The following is a 26,048-nucleotide window of genomic DNA, read 5'->3' as shown; positions in this document are numbered from 1 at the left end:
ATACTACAGCTGAAAGTCAAGATGATATGTGGTCTTTCAGTTCTTGGAAATACAAGTGGATGTTCTCAGCAAATGATCTCACACCTGTGCATGGTGAATATTTACTAATTCACAACACTTGGGAATTTAGTCTCTTTGCTCCCTGTGAAGGCTGAATTATCTTCTTAACTGGGGTCTGACATCTTTTGTGTTCCATTGGACAGAAAGCTATTGCCTTGTCTGTTGCCAAGTCTTGACATGCTTAGGTGTAAGTTCTCTTAAGGCTCTGTCCTCGTGGCTTCTAAATGGCTGAAGTGGTTTCATATATCAGGTCTGTATTTGTTAGTTTCAAAGACCTTCACTGCTGCTTGATCAGCTCTTTATATGGAAGAGGATAGTTTTCCCAGGCTTAAAGAAGAGAGGGCTGAAAGAACTCTGTGGAAGAGGGCTGTGGGCAGTTAATCAGCAAGCCTCCATTTTTTTTATAAACGTATCTCCTGTTCCTGTTAGTGGTATTTAGTGTCATCTCAGCTAGAAACTAATCTGCTGGTGGTTAATTGCAATGTCACTGTTCAACAACAGTGGAACTGTTCACTGCTCTGGATGTCAGGAGGGCTTTTGTGGTCTATTTGTAGAGAATAGTGTAGTTCTAATGATGATAAATGATATTCTGGATCATAGAGGTATTGAAGGGTACTAATAGCTATTTTGATTTTTTGTTTGAGTCGGTCATCATCAGGAATGTGTGGAAGTTGTAGCTTAGATGCTACCTGTGTCTCATCTCAGGATATCTCTGTAAGACAAGTGCAAGTGTCTCCATGGGACCTGCATAGACAGTTTTAGGAAATACATAGGAGTCTCTACGAGCACGATCCAGCTGTTCACTACAGACTCACAGTACAGTCATCTTGTTGCCTGGTAGTCTCAGTAGAGTGCTTACATGGACAAGTGACTTGCAAGAGAAGTTTGTTATAGTACTAACAAAAGTTGAAGGTGTTGTCCATGTAAACTCGGTGTATTGTGTGCTCTGTGTTGGCCTTTCCTGAAACAGCGAATTAGGAGTTGCTGTGACTGGGAGGAGGCAGAGGAGTAGGAAACCTTCTGGAGAGTGAAGGTTGGCTCAGGGTGTCAGGAGGATGAAAGCACATGGCACACTGTAGGCGGTGCCAACACAGAAGGTCTGAACTTGGGGAATGTACAAGTTTTAAAGGCATATGCCTAAATACAAGTTCTTGGTTGTGGTTGTTACGGTAAGTAATTGCTCTTTGTTCTTTTGTGGGCAATTTTATAAATTGGCCTGTCTGAATTATACTTGCTGTATTGAGAGGAAACAGGACACTAAATGTGGAAGGCTTACAAGTTTGGGTTTTCATGGCACAAGTTTTAACATTTACTTTCCCAAAAGTTTAGGATAACTTTCCAGTTATTTAATCTCATCTTCTTCTCAAATCTAGTCTCAATTCCTGAGATATATTTTGGAGTGCTCAAAGATCTCACAGACACTCTAAACTTTTCTGTCGGTGGAACAAAAGGTGTTTCAGAATTTAACAGGCTTGTTGATAATTATTTTTTGTCAGTTATTGAAGAAAAATACATCCGGTGTACATTAGAGTACCCCTGAACTCTCCCACGACAGTGTTACTGGTGGCTGAAAAATCTTACAGAAATGTATTAACCTTTATGTGTCATAAAAGATACAACATACTCTTGGCAAAGATGTCCTTAAACTTCAGTCTCAAAAAGCTAGAAAAACTAATGGACTCGAAATATGGTTTTGTTCCACCAAGAGTCTGTGTGCACAGATCTCAGCCCACAAGAATCCCAGATGCCTTGTGCTCTTTGAAAGACTGGTGGGATCAAGGTGTCCTTGGGGTTCTTCAAATTTTAATTCATGAAATGGAGTTGGGAGATGGGAAGGTTAAGCGGCCTAAGTTAAGGTTGTCTGTTTTGCATAGATTTTGGTATAATTTTGGAGTTCCCTGTGAATGGTGTTCCCATAAATATTTTTGAGAATTAATGCAAGGTGGTGGACAATCAGAAAAGCTCAAGAAGGGCTTGTTTATGTGACTTCTCACCCTGTACTGCTACAGAGAGTTTACATTTCAGAAAGTTTTAGGGCACTGTTCCCAAACAGGTTATGAAGTACCTTAATCTTATTTTTCAGCTGCCGTGTACCATGGGAAAATGTTTTGTCTGTCTGAATGGATGATGTCTTGTTCAACCGACTGGTCATAGAATTCCTCAGATGAGCAAATTTTGTTAGCAAGAAGTTGTACAAAAGTAGACCTGTAGTTAAAAACAAACCCTCTTTGTACTTGCTCCTGCAAGAGAAATTAGTTCTGTTGAGAACGGAAGGTCTTACACATACTGCAGTATCTTACCAAGGAGTATCTTCTGGTTTTGGTAGTTCTTCATGGACAAAACATGCTACTTTCTACAGTCTTGCAGCTCTTGAGGTAAATAAGCACCCAGGGAAAGGCAACAGTGAGTTGCCTTACTGGATAAAAGGTACTCTTATGATACAGTCTTGTGTGGAAATTTGGAGGTTGGTCTAATTTCTTTCTTCTGTTGTAGCTGCTGTAAAGTACTATGGAAGGTGACTAGAAGGTAACAGTTTGGTATGAATGACTCCTATTCTCTTTTTTTTTAAGTTCTAATGCAACTTCAGAGTTAGAGAACCAGGGGAAAAAGTCACCTGATAGCCTTCAGATTTCTAGATCTTGGAGTTTCTTTTGCCTGAAGAGGCCTACTTGATTCTGAAAGCTCTGTAATGACATGTGTCAATGTGCCTTGTTACAGCTTCAACTTGAAATGTTGGTCAGGGCAGAGTACTTGATACTATTTCTTCTCCTAATATGCTCCCTTGCACTCTTTCTTCTTTTTTTCAGTCACTTTCAGGTACTGCTCACAATTATTTAATTAGAGGTGTTAAAGTGAAAATGCAGCTGGTGTGTAAGTCTTAAGACAAGAAGGAAGTTGCCTTTTGTATCCACTGAACTTTTGAGATGTTTATGGTGATAGACTTGGATGTTCCTGATGAAAGTCAGCAAGCTGACATATTGGCTACTTGGGTTTCATTGACCAAGATACTTGATGTCATACTCCAAAACAGCAGTGTACTTGTCTCATTTAGTGTGGCTGTCCTACCTGTCATGTATGTAGCCTTAGCTTTTATCAGCTTCACCTTTCTTTTTCCATGTCCAGGAGTCTTTCAGTAGGAGTTGCTAGCTGTAGTTAGGAAGCTGAGAACTATTTGTCTTGACTTAAATAGTAAATGGAATATCAGATGAAGCCATGTCTGTATCTTGTGATTTTTACAAATTTTAGGTAGTGATCCTGAATTCTTGCATCTCACTCTCAGTTGAAACACTGTTGTTTCAGTGGTATGTGTTTAAAAACTGCCCTTCCTTAGATGTGCGGAGCTTCTCTATGCCACTTCTATATGCCTCATTACAAAGCACACTTTTGAGAACAGGCTGTGGTTCCTGTAACTAATTCAACAGGGCCACTTTTTTCTTAAAGAAACTAATAATAAAAATTACCTGACCCATATCGTTCCCAAACTGAGCCGTTTCTCTTTCCATCTTTCTTCAAAGCTGCAGTATTTCTGGAAGAATAGAGCTTGGGGAATGCATTTGCATCCATGGTTTGGGGAGGGGGAATGGGGGGGAACCCAACAAAACAACAACCAAAAAAACCCCAAACCAAACCAGCAAAAGCATTACAGGTTTTGGCCTTTAAATCGGCTTCTGTTTAAAAGCTTTTCTGTGGACAAGCTGGGAGTTGAGCAGTGTGTCTGATCAGAAATGCTCCACATGGACTACCAGAACTGCTGCTGGTGAAGTAGACTTACATTTTGAAAGTATTTAAAGCTTGGACTTCATCTTTATTCTCTTTGTAGATGCTCCTCTACACATAGCCCTGAGGAGTACCCCATATAGAGATGAAAAAATAGAAAAGAGAAGAACTTCAACTCCTGTAAGTGCATTAAATAGTCACCGACATACTGTTAGAGAACAAACCAAGAAACACATAGCGAGATCACTGCGGAAGCCTCAAGAAAAAGAAAGAGTTGAAAATGGTACGCCTTTTTAGTTTAACATGAAGAAGTTAAACGTGAAAAGTCTTGGAAAAGTTTTAAGCATTGAGAGGAACTGATAATATTGGTAGAAAGTATTCTATATACCTTCTTTTGGAGAGTTTAATTTTTTATCAATGTACAGTATAAAATGTAAGTGGTGTTTTTTCGCTGTTTCTTTGCAATAGTTTCAAATGAAGAATCAATATAAGGAATTTTATAAGTTTTCTAGCTATACACATCGGTGTTTATTCTTCCCGGTCAGTGTGTAATATTTTAAGATGTAAAAAGTACTAAAGTATTTAACGGCATGAAAAGATTCTTGTGGGGTTTTTTTGTGTGCTTGTTTGATGCATGTGTCTTAATTCTGTTAAACTTTTGGTTGTCAAAAGCATTAAATATTTTAAGTAATCCTGAACTTGTTTAGAGATCTAAACATAAAAAAAGGAAAAGGGGAGGCAGAATGACCTAGTTTTTTCTTTTGTAGTTGTGTTTTTTTAATAGCATTTGACTACTTCTGGTAGTCAACACTCCTTGCTACTAAAGGACTCTGAACAACTTTACTTCATGACTTTGATCAGTGGTATAGTGTAAACCTTGTTTGTACTTGAATCTACTTTGGTATAGGTGCGTAACAGCCATACAGGGGGTGAGGTGTGTGTATACACACATATATATGAATAATACATATATTTAAATTTATTTTCATATGTGTGTGTGTATATATATAGTTTGCAGCATACTTCCAGATTTACTACATCACTACTTGCCTTCACGTAAGTGATGAGAATTTGAGTCAGTGATCAGGAAAACAAAAAATTGTGTGCTTAGACTATTCTGTCTGTAACAGGTGATCTTTGTTCTGGAGATAGTCTTGAGAAGATTACCTTACTTGCCTGATACTTTATTGTTCTGTTGGTCATAGTAGTCAGTACTTCTCATGTGTGTTTATTCTTGGGTATCCTTTGCTGCCTTCCCTTGTAGGAAGGTCTGAATGAGATCCATTAGTGTCTCTTCGTTGGGCTCACTCAGTGGGACATTTCTTACTTGAGAGTATGGCATATAGAGATGAGAATGAACTTTCATGGTGGTGGTAGAAGATGTGACTGAGTACTCACCCTGTTCCTCCTTAGTCTCTCTGCTATTCAAGGAAATGGAGATGGCTTAAGTCTCTATGTTTTTGCCAAAAACTCCTTTTTAAAGATGTAGTTTTGTGATGAATTTTTAGGATTATATAGGGCAGTTTACCTTTCTTTTTGATCACATGAATCTATGAGAGAGCTCCTAACCTAGGTAGCATCCTTATCTGGTCTTTTTTCAGTCAGAATTGATTGGACTTCAGAGTGCTTATAAGAAACAACTTGAGACAAAAAAATTCTTCAGTACTGGGAGTTTGGAAGGTTCCTTTTATAATACTCATTCTTTGCAGATTTTTTGTTTTATTAGGAAAACCGGCATTAACTGCGTTATGCAGTCAAGAAGATAGCTGTATACAAAAATTTGCAAATACTTGTATTTTTTCAGATTTTTAAAAGACATAACTGCCAAGCTGAAGGGGAAAAAGCATGGAACAAAGTGACAATTTTTTGTCATATTTGTTACGGATATGTTGGTATTGACTGAAGAAGCATACTCTGTGCACTTGGATATCTTAAAACAAATCAGATGATATGACCATGCAAATTTCAATTTTCAAAATAAAAGATGCAAAATTTTCCTGCCGTTGTTGACCTCAGTTATTCTCTCTTTGCCCTTCTGGAAGAATAAAATGGCAGAACTTACTTGCATCCCTGTGAGCAGGGAGAAGGAAATATGGTACCCAGAGGATCTTGACCACTGGAGGACTAGGAGATGAGGGCAAAGGACAGTAAGAAGGAAGTTGGAAGCTCTGTGCTAGGACTTAAATATGAACCTCTTTTTTCCTTTTTTTCTTTTTTTTCTTTTTACCCCCCCCTCAACAAATGGTAGTGGAGAGGGGATGAAGTTTCTTTAGTGCTGCTAGTCATACTGCCTTTAAAAGACATGTAATTGGTGTGGCAGGCTGCCATTGGTGTCAGCAGTTAATGTGGCTGCTGGCAATGCACAATTTTAGCAGCCATTACTAATGACATGCCAAAAGAGGAACATGAATGGCAAAGTAGCAGGAGCTGTTCAAGGTCTAAGAGGATGGGGAGATAACAGAGCTGAAGACTTATGAGGAGGAGCTAATAAGCATGTCTCCTGCATGCTTATCACAGGTGGCAGAATGTGACTGAGACTTCAAGTTTCTCAGTGAGCTGTTTGTACCATAAATGTGTAGCGTTAGGTTGTGAATTGGGGAGTTTACTATTAGCATGTACGAAAGAGGTTAACATAATACACTGGTTTGCTAGGGTTCTTAAATGAGACCAGCTAGGGTTCTTAAATGTTTTGTGCAGGAGAAGATTTCTTACAGTCTAGAGTGTCTAGGTGCTTATTCTGATATCAGTAATCAGAAATTGAAATAGGCTTCTAAATGGGATGGTGAGTGGCTTAACCAGCTAAGCACTCTGAGGGCAAAGCCCTTTTGAGATGCAAGGCGTCTTTCCATAATAGATTTTATGATTGCACCTATAGTCTCGACCAAGTCAAGATAATTTACTTAAGGAACTGTGTCAATATCTAGAAATTCTGCTGTAGACACCTAAATCTGAAAGACAGGAGTTGTAAACCAATGTTAGGATATGGAAAACAAAGGTTTGTGCATATTACCTTGCAGCAGGATTATACTTTATGGCAAGTGCTCTGGAAGCATGCTTTGAGGATGGACTTGATTGAAGGACATCACCCAATCATTCAAAAATTATGGTGGTTTTTTTATTCCCATAAAAATAGAATTGAGAACAGATGGTGAGAGAATAATAGTTAAAGCCAATCGAACCACTTGTTACTCCGTTTTCCATGAAAACAAAATATTTGACTGAAACTGTACTAGAGTTTGGGGAGTTGCGGTTTTGTTCTTGTCAGACTTCCGTCACAATGCTACTGATATGATCAGCCATAATAATTTAGAAAATGGATATAAAAAATCTCCCAGTATCATCTTTTTTAATAACCTCTGAAGCACGTAAGTGGTAAATGGGCATTGGCATACAGTTGATTTCTCCCATATGCTATTGTAATTATTGTTATGGGACAATCAAATTAGGACCTAAACCAGACCATTCCAATTATGCGAGCTGGGAATTCTTACAAATAAGTTTTTTTGTTGGTTTGTTGGGGTTTTTTTTTAGTGAACTGTCCCTGATGGTCCAAAGAAACTCTGGAGGTCTTTAAAAAAAATTAATAAGTAGAATAAGTGTGTATATATCTTAAAAATTAAGTTGGAATATTGTCTAATTTCAGCTGTTAAAGAACATGAGAAGAACAAAGAAAGAAAATCCAAAGACTATGGAAAGTCCAAGTCAAAGAAAAAGAAAAAAAAGAAAAAGAGATCTAAGCCTGGTAAAGTTCTTTTTTCCTTCCGTAGAGGAAACTGGTTTCATTATTTTGTTTTGCCTGTTACCCAGTTCCACACTCTTAAGACTGGTTTCTTCAGTTATCTGGTGGTTCTGATTTTATTAAGTGGTTAATATTAAATTGTGATTGGCAAGATAATTTATTTCCTGGTTGAGGTGCATTATTAATGCTGGATGATGGCTTATAGTAGTGCTTGTAATGGCACAGAATAAATCAAGCTCCAAAATGGGTACGTCAGTTTGGCTTTTCATTAGCAAGTGTACTTGTATGCAAGTTTTACCAGTTAAAGTGGGTGCAGATCCTCTTGATTTGTTACCAAGTACCCTGTGTACCAGATGTTCTCAGTTATATGAGTTAGTTTTGGGGACCTTGTATGAATGATGGAGTTCAGGAATGTTGATGGGTCCTCTTTTTCTGCCGTTAACCTTGTTGTTTCTTACATCTTCACTTAGTATGGGGTGGGGTTTCAGAGGCTGTGACAGTGAGCTGTATTAAACCTGTTGCATCCTAATTTTTTTTTGTAAAGGACAAATCTCTCTTCTCCTGGAGAGATGAAGTGAAAGCCTGATTTAGAGACTATACTCATGCTGTGTCCCCCTGTTGTGTCTCATAACTGCTGTTCCACCTACATTAATAGGGTTACAGTAGGAAGATGTCTTCTCTCTTGATTTCATCTACAGAGGCTTGGGAATGCTTTCCTCGGGCCATTTTACACTTTGAACTTCAAATGTAGGCCCAGGTGTTATTAGTGATTGGATTCTTCACTTCTGAAATGGCAGTTGATTCTGAAAGATTTGTCTAGTGAGGTGTTTACAGATCAAGTGTGGCAACTTTCTCTGCCATTGATGGATGTCTAGGATCATTAATGCAGCACATTTCAATCTGGTATGCATAATTTGTTAAACTAGAGCTCCTTATGAAGGAGTTTCTGAGACAGGAAAAGAGAATACCTTTTTGTTTGCTGCCATGACGAAATAGGGCAAGCTGTCATGAGAGAGTAGACAGGAAGAAAGAACCGCAGGCAGGCTGGCTTAGAATTGTACTGAAACAAATAATTTTAGTGAGTTTCTGATTGTATGGTGCCCTCAAATATAATGATAATATGCAAAGTATAATTTGTAAACTTATGCAATAGTTTGCACAACTAGTACCCGCAAACTGCTTATCCGTCTACCCTTGGGTTTTAAAATGTTGCTTGCCTTTTTTTGATGTTGCCCTTGTGGTTCTTCAGTCCAGGAACCTTGAAGGTTTTCTGCAGATAACTGATGGGAGGGTACTGCTTAACTGCTGACAACCTCGATTTATACAGTCCAGGACATGACAAATGGGTATTTCACAGAGGAACTGTTCTTGGTGTTTTCTCCACGTATTCCTAATTGGGGCCTTTCTCTTCCACCCATGCATCCTGTACCTACACTAGAAAAATAAGAGAACAGATGCTTTCTGTCCACTTAGTCTGTGAGATTAGGGAGTGTGCGTAGCCCATGTGAATAATAGCAGGGTGTGAGGGAGAGGTCTCCAGCTAACAGTGCTTGTGTTTAGAAGTGCCTGTAATGCAAAATATTTGTAGACTTACCCTGAAGAATAGTTAGGTGTAAGTAACCAGTCTTTTCAGCCTTTCGCATGTCAGCAGTGAAGGATGACTGAGCAGCATAAGATTTTTCTGGTTCAGACAATTTTCTATCCTTACACATCTTTCAGCAGCATAGTGAAGTCCCAGAGGCCTAGCATATTGAAGTGAAAATTGTCTTAGGGGATTATACATGCTTGCTATGGGCATGCATGGTGCTGGTTTTTCTTCTGTCAACTTTTCTTGACCACAGATTTCTAATAATGATACTTCTTCCAATTTTACAGAATACTCTGGCAGTGAAGAAAACACAGATATTTCACAGGAGCTGTCTTCTGAAAAATCAGTTGTCACAAAATCTATTTCTTCAAATAAATCATCTGCACACCCAAGCACACTGATGCAGTGCTCTGATTCTGGGCAGCACAGAGGAAAATCAAAAACAAATGGTAAGATGACTCTCCTCATTGGTTTGTTGATTCTGTCTTTCAATACCAGTAAATGTGTGAGCTGCCCTAATAGACACGAAAGCTGGTACTCATGATGTAAACTTGGCTATTGTTACCTAGGACTGTGTGTGTTTCCTTTCCCCTGCTTGAAGAAGTTGAACCGAGTTCATTTGCCAGAGCTTGATGTTGCTGCTTTTTGCTTTGCTTTACCTTGACAGAAGCTTGAAGACTGTTGCCCTTATTTCAGAACTGCACTTTTTTGCAGCACCTTATTAACTCTGTAATAACTATGTTCACACTTCCATAATTAAAATTTTCATATTTCCAAAGATTTCTACGAAGTAATAACTCATTCAGAGCTAATAATAGATGATATGCAAGTTTATACAGTGTGTGTGCCGTGTTTGAGACCACTGAATGTGGTTATGTGTAGTTGTATAGATACAGTATGATACATGGTTAGAATGACTTTCTGAGCTTCATGATGATGAGCTCTTCAGTAGCTATTGATTAGTGTTTTCATAGCACTTCATAAACAGAGCTCATAAAAATGTGGCTGCTGTGTTCCAGCTTTCATAATTTTTAATATCTTGGTCCATCTTCCTGTTTACTGTCACAAGCTGGTACAATAAAAAAGGAAGACAAACATTTTGTTTTTTCTGTTATTCTTAAAGCTCACAAATTTGAAGGAAATGGGAAATGTATGACAGCTTGATATGTATGGGAACCTTAAATTCCTTATTGTACAGATACACTGTTGATGGTAATTTGATTTATTTTTTTTGACACAACTGTTTTCTTGTTTGGTATTAGGCAAAATGAAAAAATTAATTTCAGCTAATTCCATTGTATAGGAAAAAGAGGAAACATTAAAAACTACTGAGGCGAAGATGGTGATAATGTCTTAAAACATGTTCTGAAAGTCAGAGCAATTATGGTTTCGGAGCATATTGACCATAGAATGCACTTGCAATTTAGTAACATGGCCATCCATTGCTCAGACTTCTGTTGGTCAGCTCATAGACATTGAAAGATGTGAAAAGTATTGCAAATACTTTTATTTCATCCTTTTCACAATTGCTTCGCTGCTTTTTGCATCTGCAGAATTTGTACTAACAATAGAAGCAGTGCCTAGATAAAGAAGACCTGGTGTAAGTAATAGTAAAATTCTTGTGTAGAATGAAAGTGCAGGGTGCTTAACCTGTTGCTTACAGAGTACTTCAGGAAAGTGTGTCCTATCTCAGAGGTAGAATAAAACTTCTAAACATGAAAATTAATGCATTGGCTTCTCAGCCCCCTAAACTTGAGAACAGATGTTTCTCCAAAAGATCTAGTTTATACTACAGACTGGTGGTTCTATTTCTACAGTCTTGTTTTAGGGGCTAAGTGATCAAAATAGGTCCACCCAATATAGGTGAGAGACCACAGTCTACTTAAAAGTGACTATAATTTTTCCCTTCTGCTCTCCTCCAGCTGACTAGAGTATTTCCCAAATAATTAAAATCCTTCTCTTCTCCCTCTGACCCTCCCATTCTATCCCCAAGGAAGGTGTAGACATTGCATTAATATTATTGAGGTAAGCATCTCAATTTAGCATGTTGTTCAGTAAAGATTTTATTGGCAGTCCTACTCCATCCACAGAGATGCATTAATGCTTTATGCTTTAAGTAGCATGGGAGCATTCTTAAAGAATACGTTGGGCAGCGCGCTGCCCCTGAATTGATAAATGTGTCCTTAACAGGAGACTAAATGAAAATAATCACTTCTGAAGCAGGATTAAATTCTCTGTTGGACTCTGAATGTTTCTGTATGGAGACATTACTTTGTGAGATCAAATGGTTTGTAAGACAGAACCCTCTTATATCTTTTGGGGAGCTTTACACTTAAAGTACCAAGTCACAATTCTGTACAAATTGCAGAAACTAGTATGAATCCTTTTTGAATTTATAAATCTGGTTTTGTTTATTATACTTACTTGTCTAAAGAGACTTTGTGCCTTTGGTTTGAGGCACTGTATGTTGAGAATACAATTTTAATGACAGCTGTTAAGTTGGAATATTTTGAAGGAGCTATTAACGAGAATATAAAACTTCATTATGTAGTAACATTGTGATGTTCCTTAAATTACATGGTGAACTCATGCTTTTAGAAATGTATGACTGCATACTTGGGATGAAATCTTGAGAGTTATTTGACCTTTTTATAATTACTTGGGATTTTATCTAACTACTTTTTGTATAGAGGATGACACCCTGAGTGAGTCATCTATGGATAGCTTGCCTTGGAGTGATGATGACTGCAGTCAAGATGTTGATGTAACCACGAACCCTGATGAAGAAGTTGAAGACAGTGATTTTGAGATTGTTCGGTGTGTTTGTGAAGTAAAAGAAGAAAATGACTTCATGATTCAGGTATGATGTGGAGGGTGGATGCACATTTCAGTGAATACAATGGGAAGCGTCAGTGGAAAAGCTATTGTAGAAATGTGCACAGGTACATTCTGTACATGAAATAAACTATTGTTGTCCTCTGAAATCATAAAACTTTTCAAGGTAACTTATCAGGGTGAGCAGCTGCTATGATAGGTAGAAAACCACTTTTTGATACAGTTTGGTTTTTTTAATTGAAGGAAAGTGGAGGCAAAGGGACAATTCTATACAAGCCATTAACGGTTGGCTTGTCACTTGTGGATTTGCATTTTTCTAAAAATTACAATATTTCCTATCTTTAGAGAATATCTATTTAAAATCAGGGGCTTATCATCTGGCTTTTTTGCTTCCCTTTAGTTCTGAGCATGTTCAGAACATTGCCATGAGATGGTGGTGCCCTTCTGCTTCTCTGCCCTTGCAAGAAGCTTGACTTAAACATACAATTCTCTAGATAGGATGAAGAAAAAAATCCTTACCTGAGTCTTTTGTTTTGAAGCAGAGCTGCAGTTGTCCATTCTGCAGCTTGTTGGTTTTTTCTTTTTTTTTTTTTTTAGGAGGCTCCTACTCCTCCTGTCTAGATAACTTCTTGCTTGTTGTAGGACCTCAGTTCAAAGTGACAGTAGTATGGCTTGGCAGCTGTACTCATTGCGTATTTTAAGGTAATTATTGCATTCTTTTGAGGAGGTGGTTTTATTTGTGAAAGGATATGGCATGACACTGATTTCAGAAATACTTTTCTGATACATGAAGCTCGCTCCCATCTGTAGCTTTTGAATTCACTTTCCCAGGCATTCTGTTGCTAATTTTTGAGAGGTTTGAATCCCACTTTATGGGACCCCTTACTGGGATAGATCCTGGCATGCTACTGTGAACTGCATTTCTTTTTTGCCGTTTGGAACTAGGAGGAAAGACAGAAGCTGATCTATACCTACCTCACAGCTGCTGATAATTTTTTTGGTGGACTTTATTGCGTGAATGGGGGCAGAAGCCTGTTAAGGAGAAGGTGTGCACTGTTCAAATTGTTGTGTGAAGAACTCTTGGCTTCTGCAGCAGGACAGTAGAAACAACTTTTTTTTTTGCTCTGAACATCAACAACCTAATTTTAAAAAAAATTTAATAGAGCCAGCAAATGCAGCTAAATGAGATTTTTGTCCTCAACAGTTGAGTTTAACAGCTAACGTAATTGGGTATTTTTCTTTGGCCTTCCATACTATTTTATGGAGATTTGCTCTGGAATGTATGACACTTCTTCTGTTAGTGCCAAGTTCATTTTGATGCACACCTTTGTATTAGTGTGGGATCTAGACAATGCAGGGTGAAAGATGCCTTGTGCATTAGTAGGAAAGGGTGCAATGATGGGTTGTGGTCAAAATTAGATAAGTAACACCTGCATGTATAGGAGGAAGAGGAGTCTGACAGTTGGGAATAAAGGGGGCTAGCTGTCCTCTGAAGAGATGGCTCAATGAAAGACACAAAGATGTAGTCTGGAGTATAATTTTCTGGCAAAAGCAGGCTCAATACTAGTCTATGCAGAATGGCAGAGAACTGACAGCTAGCTCAGGATGTAGTCTATGGATAGCTTTCACGTATCGTTTTGCATGCTGCTTCCGAGATCCGTTATCTACGTTGAAATAGTTGGGGTTTTTTTTGAGTTTTAAACACTTCACTGTGTTATAAAAGAGTTGTCTAGGAGAGCAGGTTATTCTCTCTGGAAGAGAGATGGAGATCAACAGTGTGGTGAGTACATGCATTTGTTATGGGGAGTGAAGCAATAGGAATTGGAGAGCAAGGAGGTGGTAATAAGATTGGGGGGGGGGAAGGGGGAGATTAGGCAGATAGTTTAAGGTACCAAGTGCTGTGCTCACCACATTTTTCTGTCAGCCTGTAGTTTTTGGGAAAATGTTTTGAACAGTCTGGTCTTCTGCTGTTGATGTGAAAATGTCTGAATTAGCTCTTTAACTACAGAGCATTAATACAAAGCAAAGATGCTATGTTTTACAACTGTGGAATTATGAGGGAAACTTATTTTCTGCTTTTCAGAGGTGTAGTGCTGAGATTGACACTTCCCTTTGACTTTACAGAGTGAGGATCCCATGTAGTTGTCATAACTTTATAAGAAGGAGAGATTTCTTCCCTATTTCCTACTCAGACTTTATTTTGACACTTGAAAACATGAATTTGGAAGCCTCTATCCTAAAGAACTTGCATTCAGACTTGTCCTCTCTTCCTGAAGATATGTGGTTTTGCTTGGTGTGTGGGTTTTTAGAAGAATATTGTCATTCTTTGCACTTGTCTCCATTGAAGTGTTTATTCTGCTCCTGCTTATTACTGATGAGATCTGACTGAAATATGCTGACACTTGGGGTACTTGCTTGAGCATGTCCCTGTGTGCCGGTCTGCCTTGACTTGGTATCAAAATTAGAAGCCAGGGCATTTTCTCCATGCATGTGACTGGAGGTTCCTTCCTCCCAGGGTACATGTATGGTACCCTCTTGCAAGAGGGAGAATGGCAAGGTTTTTTTCTCTCTGAACGGTGCTCATTTCCAGGAATTTGCCAAACTTAGAAATAATGAGAAGAAAAAAAAGTTAATTTTAAACATAAGCAGCACCTTTATTTTTCCTAAAAAGAACAGGGACCTTTAAGGTTTAATGAAACTCTTACACAGTTAAACCAAGAATTTGTTCCATTTAGGTCTTTAAACTAATAATAAAACCCACAAAAAATTCAGCTTAGAGATTTTGCCAAAAAACTGTTCCTTTATCTTGAACTTGCCTTAAATTAATTCTCTCAAGCAATTTGCGCATAAAGAATACCATTCATTACACCAGGATACAGAAATATGGTTTTTCATTTGAGTACCTGCCTCAGTTAGTAGAAGGTAAAACTGGAAAAAAGCATAAAAAAATAATATGTCATTGGTCAATGCTGTTTCATTCTGGTTTCTGTAACTTTGCAAGGAGGTTACTAGATTTCATTTATGGAGCCTGTGTAAAGTAGTAGCTTAGCATTGCTGTGTGTTGCTTCTGAAGGCACCACACTCCCTTTTTTAGAGTAAGGCTTGGGGCCAGAAAAGTCCAGACAAAGATGTCATTGTCTGTTCATTTTGGTTTTTATACCTAAACATTGGTGAATTTGTGTGTGATGTAGAGAATTCTGGGGCTGGATTTGGTGGCCTTGGAGGTGATGTTTGTAAATGGACTTGGGATATTTTTGTTCTGGTAGATGAAAAGCTGCTTTAAATACATGTCCATTGGGTTCGGATATTTCTTTCACACTTGAACTTCGATTTAAATATTATTGCACAGCTCTGTGTGTTTTTCCTTTTCAAAATGTCTTACTTGGCTTGCTTTGCTACTACTTCATGTACAGCGTGTAGCTTCTACGTAGCATGTGTCCAGAGCAATAGCCTTTAGCCTGGCCAGCCAAGTGGTGAAGTAGAACATGCAGATAAAAGGAAGGACCTGTGCCCTGATGGGGTGGATGTTTTACTCAACTGATTTTTAAATAAAAAAGTTGGGATGCTTCATTAGAGTCCTAGGCAAATTTGCCTGGAAAATCACTGTGTGTAGCTCTGTGCCATATGGCATGATTTATAGGATGCAAGTGTAACTAGGTCCAGGAGCTCCCTCCTTACTTATAGCACGCAGTCTATTTTTCTTAATCTGTTTTCTTCATTTTAGGACACATTTTTCTGGCTCCTGCTAATCATCTTTTGAAAGGAGGATGGTCTCTCAGCCTTTTTTGAAAACATCTCCTTATTGCTTTAGGATTGTTAGCCATTTTGTACAGCAAAACATTGTTAGTCCTATCTGTCAAACCTGTTTATCTCTAAACTTTTACATTCTCCATTCCCAGTGCTTCTATTTCCTCCACACCTAGACAACTAATTTAATACAGTGATGTATGCAAAACCCCACTAATTTAATACGATGATGTATGCAAAAACTGGTGGTCCCTTTCTGTCTTTCCTAGCTTGAGGAAAGGCAGGAGACAAGAGCAGCGTTAATAAAAGTGGTATAAGTGGTGCTCAACACAGATGAGATGTTTATCAAGTTGGCATCTTTGTAGGTCAGTGAAGAGCAGCATCTGAGATTGCTTGGGGTTCTGTTTGTGTTTGGTTTAGCTGATTTTGAAAACCTTTGCCAATATTGACAAGATCTCTGCATTAAGCTTTTGACTTGTGCTCTGAGAAATAAAGGTTATGATTGTTGTCTCACTGCTTGTGAAAATAATAATTCTGAACTGACACCACAGTTTCAAATCAAAATTAACCTAATATTCTGAAGTGGGGTTTGGTCTCATGTTTCAGGGGTCTTCAGGCTACAGTTGAAGTTTTGTTTGCTTGTTAAAGTGGGGGGTGGGGGTGGGTTGGAAGTGACTGAAACAGAACATGTGGATATAGTTTTTCCTGCTCTAAAACTGTATGAATTTAAGTCCAGTGGTTGTATTTTAAATAGCAGAACTGTGCTGAAAAAGTAGGACCAAATTATATTCAGTCTTTGCCAATGTGATTGCTCACACTTTTAAGGATGTCACAAGTTTTTAAAGCTAGTACAACTGCATCTGCACTTGAGTTTTATATTAGTAGAGCTACCTTTGAAATAGATAAAATGCTAGAGATAGAAGTATCAGTAAAGCATAATATTGGTGAGTCCTGTGTGACATAAATATCCCTTGGATTTTATAACTGAATGTGATTTACCCTTTGAGGGGGAAACCTTTTAATTCTGAAAACTTGATATATTTTGCTAAAGAAAGCTTGATTGCGTACTGTTTTCTGTCCTGATTATGTGTGCATGCATCTTATGAAGCATTTTCATCGCCAAAGGGAACATTTTTGCACCTTTCAGGATCTCAGCTTCCACTTTATAATTGTTGTCATTCTCCAGAAATCCATGTGAAAAATGTGTGGAAAGGGTTCAGACTTTATTGCAGTCTGTTTCTTTAATGTATTTGCTTGTAGTTGGAAGAGGGGGGTAGGTATTAATACATTTTTTGTCTTAAAAATATGTAGATGATGTGTCTCTCAATTGAGGTAATCATATTGAGCTCCTGTAGGCTTCATTTCTGTTGATGGTGCACTTCTTGACTTTAAACAGTGTGAAGAGTGTCTGTGCTGGCAGCATGGAGTCTGTATGGGCTTACTGGAAGATAATGTACCTGAGAAATACACCTGCTATGTTTGCCAAGATCCTCCAGGTACAGAAATCTAAGGTTACAGAGCCTTCTTATATATGTGTCTGTTGTTATGGGTAATTGAGTTCAGTTATTGATACAGAAAGTTTCATTTATGTGAATGTACATGAGTCAGTATTGTAGAATTACAGCTGGACAGGAATGGAAATTAATGTTTTGACTGTGATGACCATCTGCTGCATGTTTGCTAGTAATAAGGATTGTGCTCTCTGGCTTTGGAAAATGAATTTAAGAAGCACTCAGGAAACTTAAGCAAAGACTCCCCATGGGCACATCTTACAGGATGCGAGTGCAGCTCTCCTCCAACAAGACCAGGCTTACGTGTTCTTTAAAATAAGTCAGCAAGAGGCTCACTGGTTCTCAACAGCCATGATTCTTATCTGTCTGAGTGTGTTACCCAAGATAATTTATATTTGTATTTATGCTGGGTAATGCAGTCGGAGTTGATCTACCAATACTTTCTCTACTCCTATGTATTTTAAAATGCCTTAGTCCATCTTATGCAGCAGGTAAAATTACACTTGTGTGGATCTTTTCTGACTTCCTAACTCTATGAATTATAAAGCCTTGCTGAATGTGGAAACTTTTGAGGTTTGGGCTTGAGTCTACGTTCATAAATTATGAGAAAATGAGATCTCTGCCTAATCACAAGACTGTTTTGGTTTATATACATATTTGGATTGTGATCTCTGCTTTTTTTGGCTGTTTAAAACTACCAACTCTTTCTTAGCTTAACTCATTGATTTGTGTAGTTCATATGCTAATGTTGTGTTTACTCATAGCAAGGAAGACACACCATGCTTACATTCAATTATCCAAGTAGTAAAATAGTTTTAACATTTTTTTAAGTTTTTTACAGTATCTTGCATCCAGGATTTTAACCCTCTGTTTTCAAGATATTTTGCTTTTGATTTGTGTCAATTTGAGTTAGTTGTGCACATTAGTTAGGTTTAAATACAGACTGAAGTTGTGTCATCAATTTGAACTATGTCTATTTAGTAAGAAACTTATCAAAATGCTTTTTGGTAAAAACTGATTACAACTAACACTTCATTTGCTTAATTAGTTTAATTGCTTGAATCAGCTCTTGCTTTGAAGATCCTGAAACTTTTTTATTTGGACTTAGTTTTACTTGTGTCTTGGAAAAGGAAAACATATCTGACTTTTAAGTGCAAAAGTGGCTTCTCGATTTCAGTGAATCTGCTGTTGGCTTGAAATGAGCTAAATAGGCTTTGTGAATCGGCACAGAAGTTGCTTTTAAAACTGGGCATAGCCATTCAGCAAACTTTTATTTAGGAGCTTTCCCCAGTTTAGTGCTGGTACTTGTAACAGCACCATTCATATTATTGGAAATAAAAGCAAGTTTAGTGTAATTATGCCTAAAAACTGTACCAGCTGTCATTTTAGACAGTTCTTCTTGAGTCAAGTGGGATTTTTAAGAGATTTGGTAACATTTACCCGTGCTTAAACATTATCAAAATGTTTGATGTGACAAATTAATTCAAGCCATAGAAAGCATGCATTGTTGGATATCGTCTTGTGTCTTCCCTTAAGCTAACACAGCTAGAAAGAGAGTACTTTTGGCTCTGAGTACACCACTAAGTAAACAATGCTGTGGATGGGCTTCAGTTGGATAATCTCAGTGTTGTTCAGATGACCATGGAGTTCTAAAATTCATGATTTTATTCTTGCGGACTGAAGTTCATTTTCTGTCACAAATGGTAGTTTCTCTAACACAAAAATAAATGTGTGGGAATAATACAGGTATGTCAGGAGTGTCTCCAAAGTGGTTCTGGCCATACCTAGAAGATCTCTTGCTTGTTACAATGTATCTGCCTGAAAAGTTGAGCTGTTACAGCCTTGAAAATTTGTTCTTGTCTGTGTTGGCTTCTGTTTTGAGATTTTTTTGGAGGTCTTGCCTCAAAACATTTGAGTATTACCCTATACAGCCTAGTGGCTGAGCATGCTTACAAGCTGTTTCATTTGCTTTTATTCCTTTACTGAGACAGAGTTAGTATCGAATTTAAGTTTGAAAGTGTCCTTAATGTGCACAGACGTTCATACAAGGCATGACATAAAAACCATTTTGTTGGCATTCCATAACTACTATCCAAAAGCATATAAACACCTGTTCTGCTTATTTCTCAGTATGGCTTCCAAAGAGTTGTGTTGCTTCATTGAGCCAAAGTTAATAGCATGGGTTGCAATGATACCAAATACATGTGTAGTGCAATCCCTTATTCTTTCTCCGCTGCCAAGTAACTTTTTTTTTTAGCTTCTCTTTAACTGCTAAAACTTCTAGTCAATATTACCCTGCTTATATTGGAGACATTTTGTGAATGTTGTTCTAAGTCTGTGCTCCAGTATTATCTCTGATTTTGTAGGTTTGCTGACTGGGCTGTATATAGGCCAGTGAATGAAGTGGTGTTTCTCAGGCTGCTGAGCTGTCTTCTGAGAACATCTGTTGTAACAATACATTTTGCAGGGAGTGTGTGGGCTTTTGTTGGATTTTTTGGCTTGGATTTTTTTGTGTTTGTTTTTGCAGTTTAGCAAGGATCTCAAGTTCCACTCTTTCCTGCTAATACCATTTTGTTTGACTGCTTAAGTTACTTTTACTGATGCATTTATCACATTTAACATAATTTCATTTTGGCTGTTGTTAATATTCCAGCCTTTTAAGCTAGAATTAGCAGTATTAATAGCCTGACCTAGCCAAGTTTTCCATCAGAACCTCATCACTGACTCCTTTAAAATTTACTGTTGAATGACTGTATTAATACATGTATGATGCTTAAAAACAAGACCGCTGGAGAAGGGAAGTTCACTTTCTTTTGCTGCATTTTTCTGTCTGCAGAGAGCTGTATTTGAACTGTAGCTTTAGTTATAACCGTGGTTACTAGGCAGTGTGATACCCTGCTAAAAATACACTTTTCTGTGTGCATCAGCTGCAATTACCTTTTGTGAATGTCCTTCAGAATTTGAGGTCTGAATTCTTTTACATTTGGGCAGAGGTTTCTGAGGTTATTGTCTGTCTTCCTGCTTTACAAGTTCTTATGTCTTCAGGGTTTTGTCTGCTATTATAGGATCTTTATTGGTACTATTGATAAGAACAAATAAGCTGTTGCAAGACTTTGAGATAATCAGAATTACTACCAGCAATGTTAACATACCATAGTTAATGCTTCATTTTAACACGTTCATTACTGTTGCTTTAGGTCAGAGGTCCAGCTTAAAGTACTGGTATGAGAAGGAGTGGTTAAGTAATGGTCACATGCATGGTTTAGCATTTTTGGAAGAAAATTATTCCCACCAGAATGCCAAGAAGATAGTAGCCACTCACCAACTTCTTGGCGATGTACAGAGAGTGATAGAAGTACTGCATGGACTGCAGCTGAAGATGAGCATATTACAGTAAGCAGTATTTAAGTATCGGTCGGCATGGTCTCAATGTGAATTAGATTTCAAATAGTAGAAAAATAACCAAAAATTCAGACTTACTTTTGTGCTTCTATAACAACATAGTTGGAATTGCTAATGTGATCTTGGCTGCTTAAAAACTATTTAAGTGTGTTGAGGATTGTTAATTGACTATGTGTATAGAAGAGTTGGGAAGTTATGAAGGAAAGAGGGAGAAAAACCAGCTTCTCCTAAAGCACCTAAATAGATTTAAGTAACAAGAAGAGGATAGGTGTATAACCTATGGCAGCATTCTTACAATGCTTGCGTTCTCCATTTTAATAATTCTAAATCATAGCTTTTCCAGCAGAAATCAGATGTTTTTGTTCGGCAAATTGTGTTGCTTTGTTGTAGTAGGAGAAGTAGTTGCACCTTCAGCAACCTGTTGCAATTCATTTCTGTGCAAAGATTATTACAGATATATATGAAAAAATAACATATTCAGTAATAACTGTAGAAATCAAGTTTTCTACATCTTTTCCTCTTTAAAGTCATCCTTGGGTTCTGATGTCTGAAAATTTTTTTCTAACTCAAATCCAGCAGTTGTAAATTGATTGAATTCCAAATTTATTAGTTATTAAATTTCACAGCAGCAGCTATTTGGAAAGCAAAGCTTTTAGTATGTCCAGTGTTCTTTATAATTTTTTCCCTTTTATCTATGGTGATGCAGTAGGGCTAGTGGCAGTACTTGAAATTCTTAAATATGCTTAATAATGCTTAAAGCAAAAGAGTTAGCAATTTTAGCATAAGGTTTTGCATTTCTATTATGGTGTCCTTTAGTCAGATCTGTAAGTAATCTCCTTCCTCTTTGGAGAGGGTGGAACATAAATATTGTCACTCCTTAGGCCTTTTCTTAAATAGCAAGAGTTCAGATTGTGACTTTCCAATTGTAGAGTAAACTGAGATTTGCACAGTACTACGGTATGGAGCACTGGGCAAGTATATGATGCTTGTTACAGACTTTGTTCTTTTTCTCTCCCATCCTGAACTTGGTGTAATGACCTGGTTTAATTAAAGATGAGGTGTGGTCCTGATAGGATAATATTGTTAAAAGCTATAGCCCCTGATTTTTTATCATCAGATGAATCAGAAAGGATTTTAAAAATTGCTGAATTAGAAGAATGATTATATTGTTGATGCAGATCTACCATCTAGGGGAGAGGAGATGATTTCACAGCTGCCTGAAATTATTAGGAGAGTTTTGCTCAGTATTTCAAGAAGGTGGCAAAGGATCAGAGGTGACATTGACAGCTGCTGTGCAATGGCAGGGAGAGCCAGCCTTCAGAAGGCAATAGTTAAAAGGTTGCTCAAGTATTAAGCATTCAATTTTTCATCCTTACATAGCTGCTGCATCATCTTTCAATTTTCTGTCTTCTGTGAAGTTATCCCTTGCTTTTTGACGAGCAAAATAGTGCCTTTAGGTGTAGCATATCAGTGGAGCTGGAATAGAAAGCTTTGGTAAGTGGACACCTGGCTTTTACATTTCTAGGCGTGCCTTCAGGATTGCTCATGAAGGATATCATAGACATGCAGTCACTGGAGGTAGAGTGCTTGTGTAAAGTGGTCTGAGCAAGTCCTTGGCAGTTATAGTTCCCTCTGATAGACACTGAAGAAACCTTAGGTACTATAGAACAGATCAGAAAGCAGTTACTTTCGAAGTAAAATGGTCATGTTTTGTTGAGTGGTTTGGAGAAAAGCTGGGTCAGCCTAATGGAGTAAGTCCATCTGCCTTTGTTTGCAGGGAAGCACAGAGTGGGATTTTGGGGCAGACCCCTTTCTTTCCATATGGCTGAATGCAGATGCTTTAGGGTCAGGATTAGCTTCTGCTGCATTCTTGTAGCCTGTAGCAGATAAGCTGCCTACCCTTTGAAGTTAAGCAGAGTGATTCTGCTTTGCTCTCCTTTTTACTGCTGTTTTAATGCCTGACAGATGTGGAAGAACAGTATCGGTTACAATGCTCACTATAAACTTTTTGTTTGTTATATCCATGTAAGAATCTGATACCTATAGTTGTCCCTGCTGCTGGAATAAAAACCACATTAGTCAATTTGAAAACAATTAAAATATGATTTTTTTTATAAGGAGCAGGTGGGGGGGGACTGGCATGTTGGTATACCAGGCAGTAGAGTTTGCTTAGCGTCTTGAGATTTAAAGGAAAGTTAAAGTCTTACAGGAAATAATAAGGAAGTTGTACACCAAGACCCCAGCCCCCAACTCCCCAGTTGTTGTTGTTGTTATTAGAGAGTTATAAAAGATCAATGGATTTAATTTTGATGCTTATTTTGGGGAACTACAGGGTAAAGTTTGATACTGAGTGATTTGAGGGGGTGTTTTTGTTTTACTGGTGTTTAAAATTGTTAAAATCTTAGTTTAGCTTCAGTGTACTTGACTTACCTTACTAAAAATACCCCAGTGAAAATGAGTTTATGCTGTTAATAAATTGCAAATACTGAAGCAAAATGCTCCTTCAAGGGCAACATTGGTAAAAAGCTGCATGTATCAATTCGAAACTTATTCTACAATTTTTTTTTCTTAATGCCAACACTTGGCTTATATACCATGTTATAGAAATGAAAATAGTGAACATAACAGAACATTGTAGGAAGATACTCAATTGAGGTCAGTGAAATTGTATTATTTCAGAATACTTGGGTATTTTTTTTACTGATTACAATGACTAAAGCATGTAGTAATTCAAATATTCTTATTTAATTTCTTGATGTGATTAGGATAGTTTGCTCAGTCATTTTGGCATTTAAATTTGGATGTTTTACTACTTTTATGTTTGAACAGAAATAAAGAACATCCTGACCTAAAGCTTTGGTGCCATCCATGGAAGCACATTACGGTGGATGAAAAAATTCATACAAAACATATCATTCACATTGAGGAAAACTGTTGCAAAGAGGATACGGCAAGTTATAGAACTTGGAATGGGACAGTTGAGAAACCCTCAGCCATTCCTTCTGTGGAGGAATCTTATATTACGAGTGAACACTGTTACCAGAAGCCTCGGGCCTACTACCCTGCGATAGAGCAGAGATTGGTTGTGGAAACAAGAGGTTCAGCCATGGATGATGGAGTAAATAGAATAAGGGAAAATGGGGACGATGCTCTGTCAGAGAGATTTGGCTGGAATCTGGACCGAGAAATATGCAAGGTGGAAAATGAATCCAAACACAATTACTCTAAGGTATTTGTATTAAAATAACCCCATCTGCATAGAGGATGTGTTTACCTGGCAAAGTGCAAAACTCAGTCCTTTTTAATAGTAGTTTGTTTATTTGTGTTTAGTTTTTTCCTATCCTGTTAAATCTATAGTTGCCACTATACATTAAAATGATAGACATAATCAACTCTTCCATTTCAAGTAATAACTTACAAAAATAATCTAGGTTGAAGAGGACTTCTGAACCTTAAATCACCTGCACAGTCAGTGGAACATGTATTATGGTCTACTAGCAGGTCATTGCTTCTTTCTTTTGTGTGTGTTTAAATGTAAAAATAAACACTAGCAATGGGATAGAGAGAGAACAAGGCAAGCATGTATGATACTACCAAATACACTGACATTCCAGCTTTTCGTTATTTCCATCTTGTTCCCGTGTTTCTTGTAATAAATATGTCAACTAAATTAATTCCAAGTTCTTCAGGCAGCATTTCCTGGGGCGGGGGGGAGTAGTAGCCTAAACTGGTCTTTAAGAATGATCATCATTGAATAGTCCTGTATCTTCTTCCTACTGGAGCACCCCAGTGTTATCTTTTCAACTCTTGGTTGTCATTTTCAGCCCTATCAGGTCTATCAGAGGCATTTATTTCTACACCCCAAGGCAAAAATTTTGCTTCGATTAGTGCCAAGTCATATGAAATACAGTCTGACAAATGCAAGAAGGACTCTGGGAATTACTGACCTCCCTATTTTAGATTAAAAGGTTGTTTAGCTTGTGTTTCATGCATATGTAAGCTGTAATTTATGTTCTTTTTAACTTCTCTATCAAATCAATTGAGGTTGCTTTATGTTTCCCAGAAAGACACGTATTTCAGTTCTTAAGTCTTTTAGGAGCCTTTTTCTAAATCCTGTCATATTTTAGCAAGATGATGAAAAAAAGTAGGGGAGTAGAATCAACACTGATGGTGTAGTCACATTTCGTAAGTGGTGGTAATGGTTTTTTTTCTAGATGCTTCTATGCAGGTTTTAGTGGAATTGAGATTAGATTGCTTCAGGAAAAATCCCTTCTCACTGCAAAATCATTTGCTCTTTAGTTGATTACTGTCACATTTAAAATGGCTTTAGTGTTCCCTAGGATGCACAGATTAAGTGCAGTATCTTTCAGCTGGAGGTTGGCAGGGAGCTAGCTATGTGTAAATATGTTATCTTTTGAAAATAATGTGCTTGTGAAGTGCAAAGAATAGGTCTTAGCAAAATACCTATAAAAGTATGTCTACATTTAGATACGCTTGCCCAAACTGCCTTCATATTTGTGTACAATCTCTTCTCTGTGTGTCTCTATCCTCTGCTAGCTGAAGATTAGTTGAGCAATTAGCTTGGGTAACTGTAAGGACCCAGACAGTCTGGCTTACCAATTCTATTTCACTGTAATGAATATTAATGTTTGTATTTCTGCTAGGTAAGAGAGTCTGTCTCTAAGAAGGTCTCTCCAGAGGAAGCTATTGAAATGAAATTGCTGGAAAAAGACAAAGAAGGAGTTGTGAACTCGCAGCTGCAGTGGCAGCTTAATCTTTTAGCTCATGTGGAATCTCTGCAAGATGAAGTCATACACAGAATGGATTTCATTGAGAAGGAGCTAGATGGTAGGTAACATTTTTCTATTTAAAAATTAACTGTATTTAACTGAACTATCTGTTCGAAAGATGCTAACTTGAATTGTATTACTTCAGACCTACAGAGGTGGTAGTTGCTTTATCAGATTTACTGCATTTACTAGTAGAAACTAGACATGCTGCTGATGATGTGGGGTGGATTTTAAAACAAAGATCAAATTAAAACTGAGCACCATTTTGTAGAAAAAGATCTAGTTAGATCACCTCTAAGTACTTGCATCAGATGATGTAGTACAAAGCCTTCCCCGTCTTCTTGTTTTCAGGTTTTTGTCATTTTCCATAGCTCTTCTGTGTGTCTGAACTTCCCTGTTCTCCAGGGGCTTGCTGGCTGTGTTAGCCTATTCTAGGTGGTCTTTTTGGTGCACAAGGCTCTCTTCCTGTCTCTTCTGAATTCTTTACTTAAATGTCTCTTGAAATTTGTTTTCCTAGTAATGGAAAACTTCTAAACCCTTTGTGTTGCATTAAACAATCCAGGATAGTTCTTTTTCTTAACATCTTTAAGTCTGACTATTAGTTCTTATAGTGGTTTACAACAGCAGCTTGTCTTGTGCAAGGCTATTGGGAATCTAAC

The 26,048-nt window shown here is 37.6% G+C and overlaps 2 protein-coding genes across 13 annotated transcripts in view; one reads left to right on the top strand and one right to left on the bottom strand.

Annotated features, from left to right (window-relative positions):
• RBM39 (RNA binding motif protein 39) overlaps positions 1-26,048 on the bottom strand; it is a 278,284-nt gene that overhangs the window by 157,018 nt on the left and 95,218 nt on the right. The gene's annotated exons all lie outside the window — the stretch shown is intronic.
• Positions 1-26,048, top strand: part of PHF20 (PHD finger protein 20) — a 74,400-nt gene that overhangs the window by 44,468 nt on the left and 3,884 nt on the right. For 9 of the 12 annotated variants that reach the window (XM_049816218.1, XM_049816219.1, XM_049816216.1 and 6 more), the window contains 8 exons: positions 3,881-4,060; positions 7,421-7,519; positions 9,392-9,553; positions 11,795-11,964; positions 17,083-17,182; positions 20,395-20,590; positions 23,429-23,828; positions 25,264-25,447. In XM_049816218.1, the coding sequence (XP_049672175.1) occupies positions 3,881-4,060; positions 7,421-7,519; positions 9,392-9,553; positions 11,795-11,964; positions 17,083-17,182; positions 20,395-20,590; positions 23,429-23,828; positions 25,264-25,447 (1,491 nt within the window). The remainder of the gene's footprint in view (positions 1-3,880; positions 4,061-7,420; positions 7,520-9,391; positions 9,554-11,794; positions 11,965-17,082; positions 17,183-20,394; positions 20,591-23,428; positions 23,829-25,263; positions 25,448-26,048) is intronic. The other 3 variants (XM_049816226.1, XM_049816223.1, XM_049816222.1) reach the window with 1 other exon arrangement.

Source organism: Accipiter gentilis, chromosome 14, assembly GCF_929443795.1.
Source record: "Accipiter gentilis chromosome 14, bAccGen1.1, whole genome shotgun sequence".
Classification (NCBI taxonomy): Eukaryota; Metazoa; Chordata; class Aves; order Accipitriformes; family Accipitridae; genus Astur; species Astur gentilis.
This window is presented reverse-complemented; position numbering and strand designations above follow the sequence as displayed.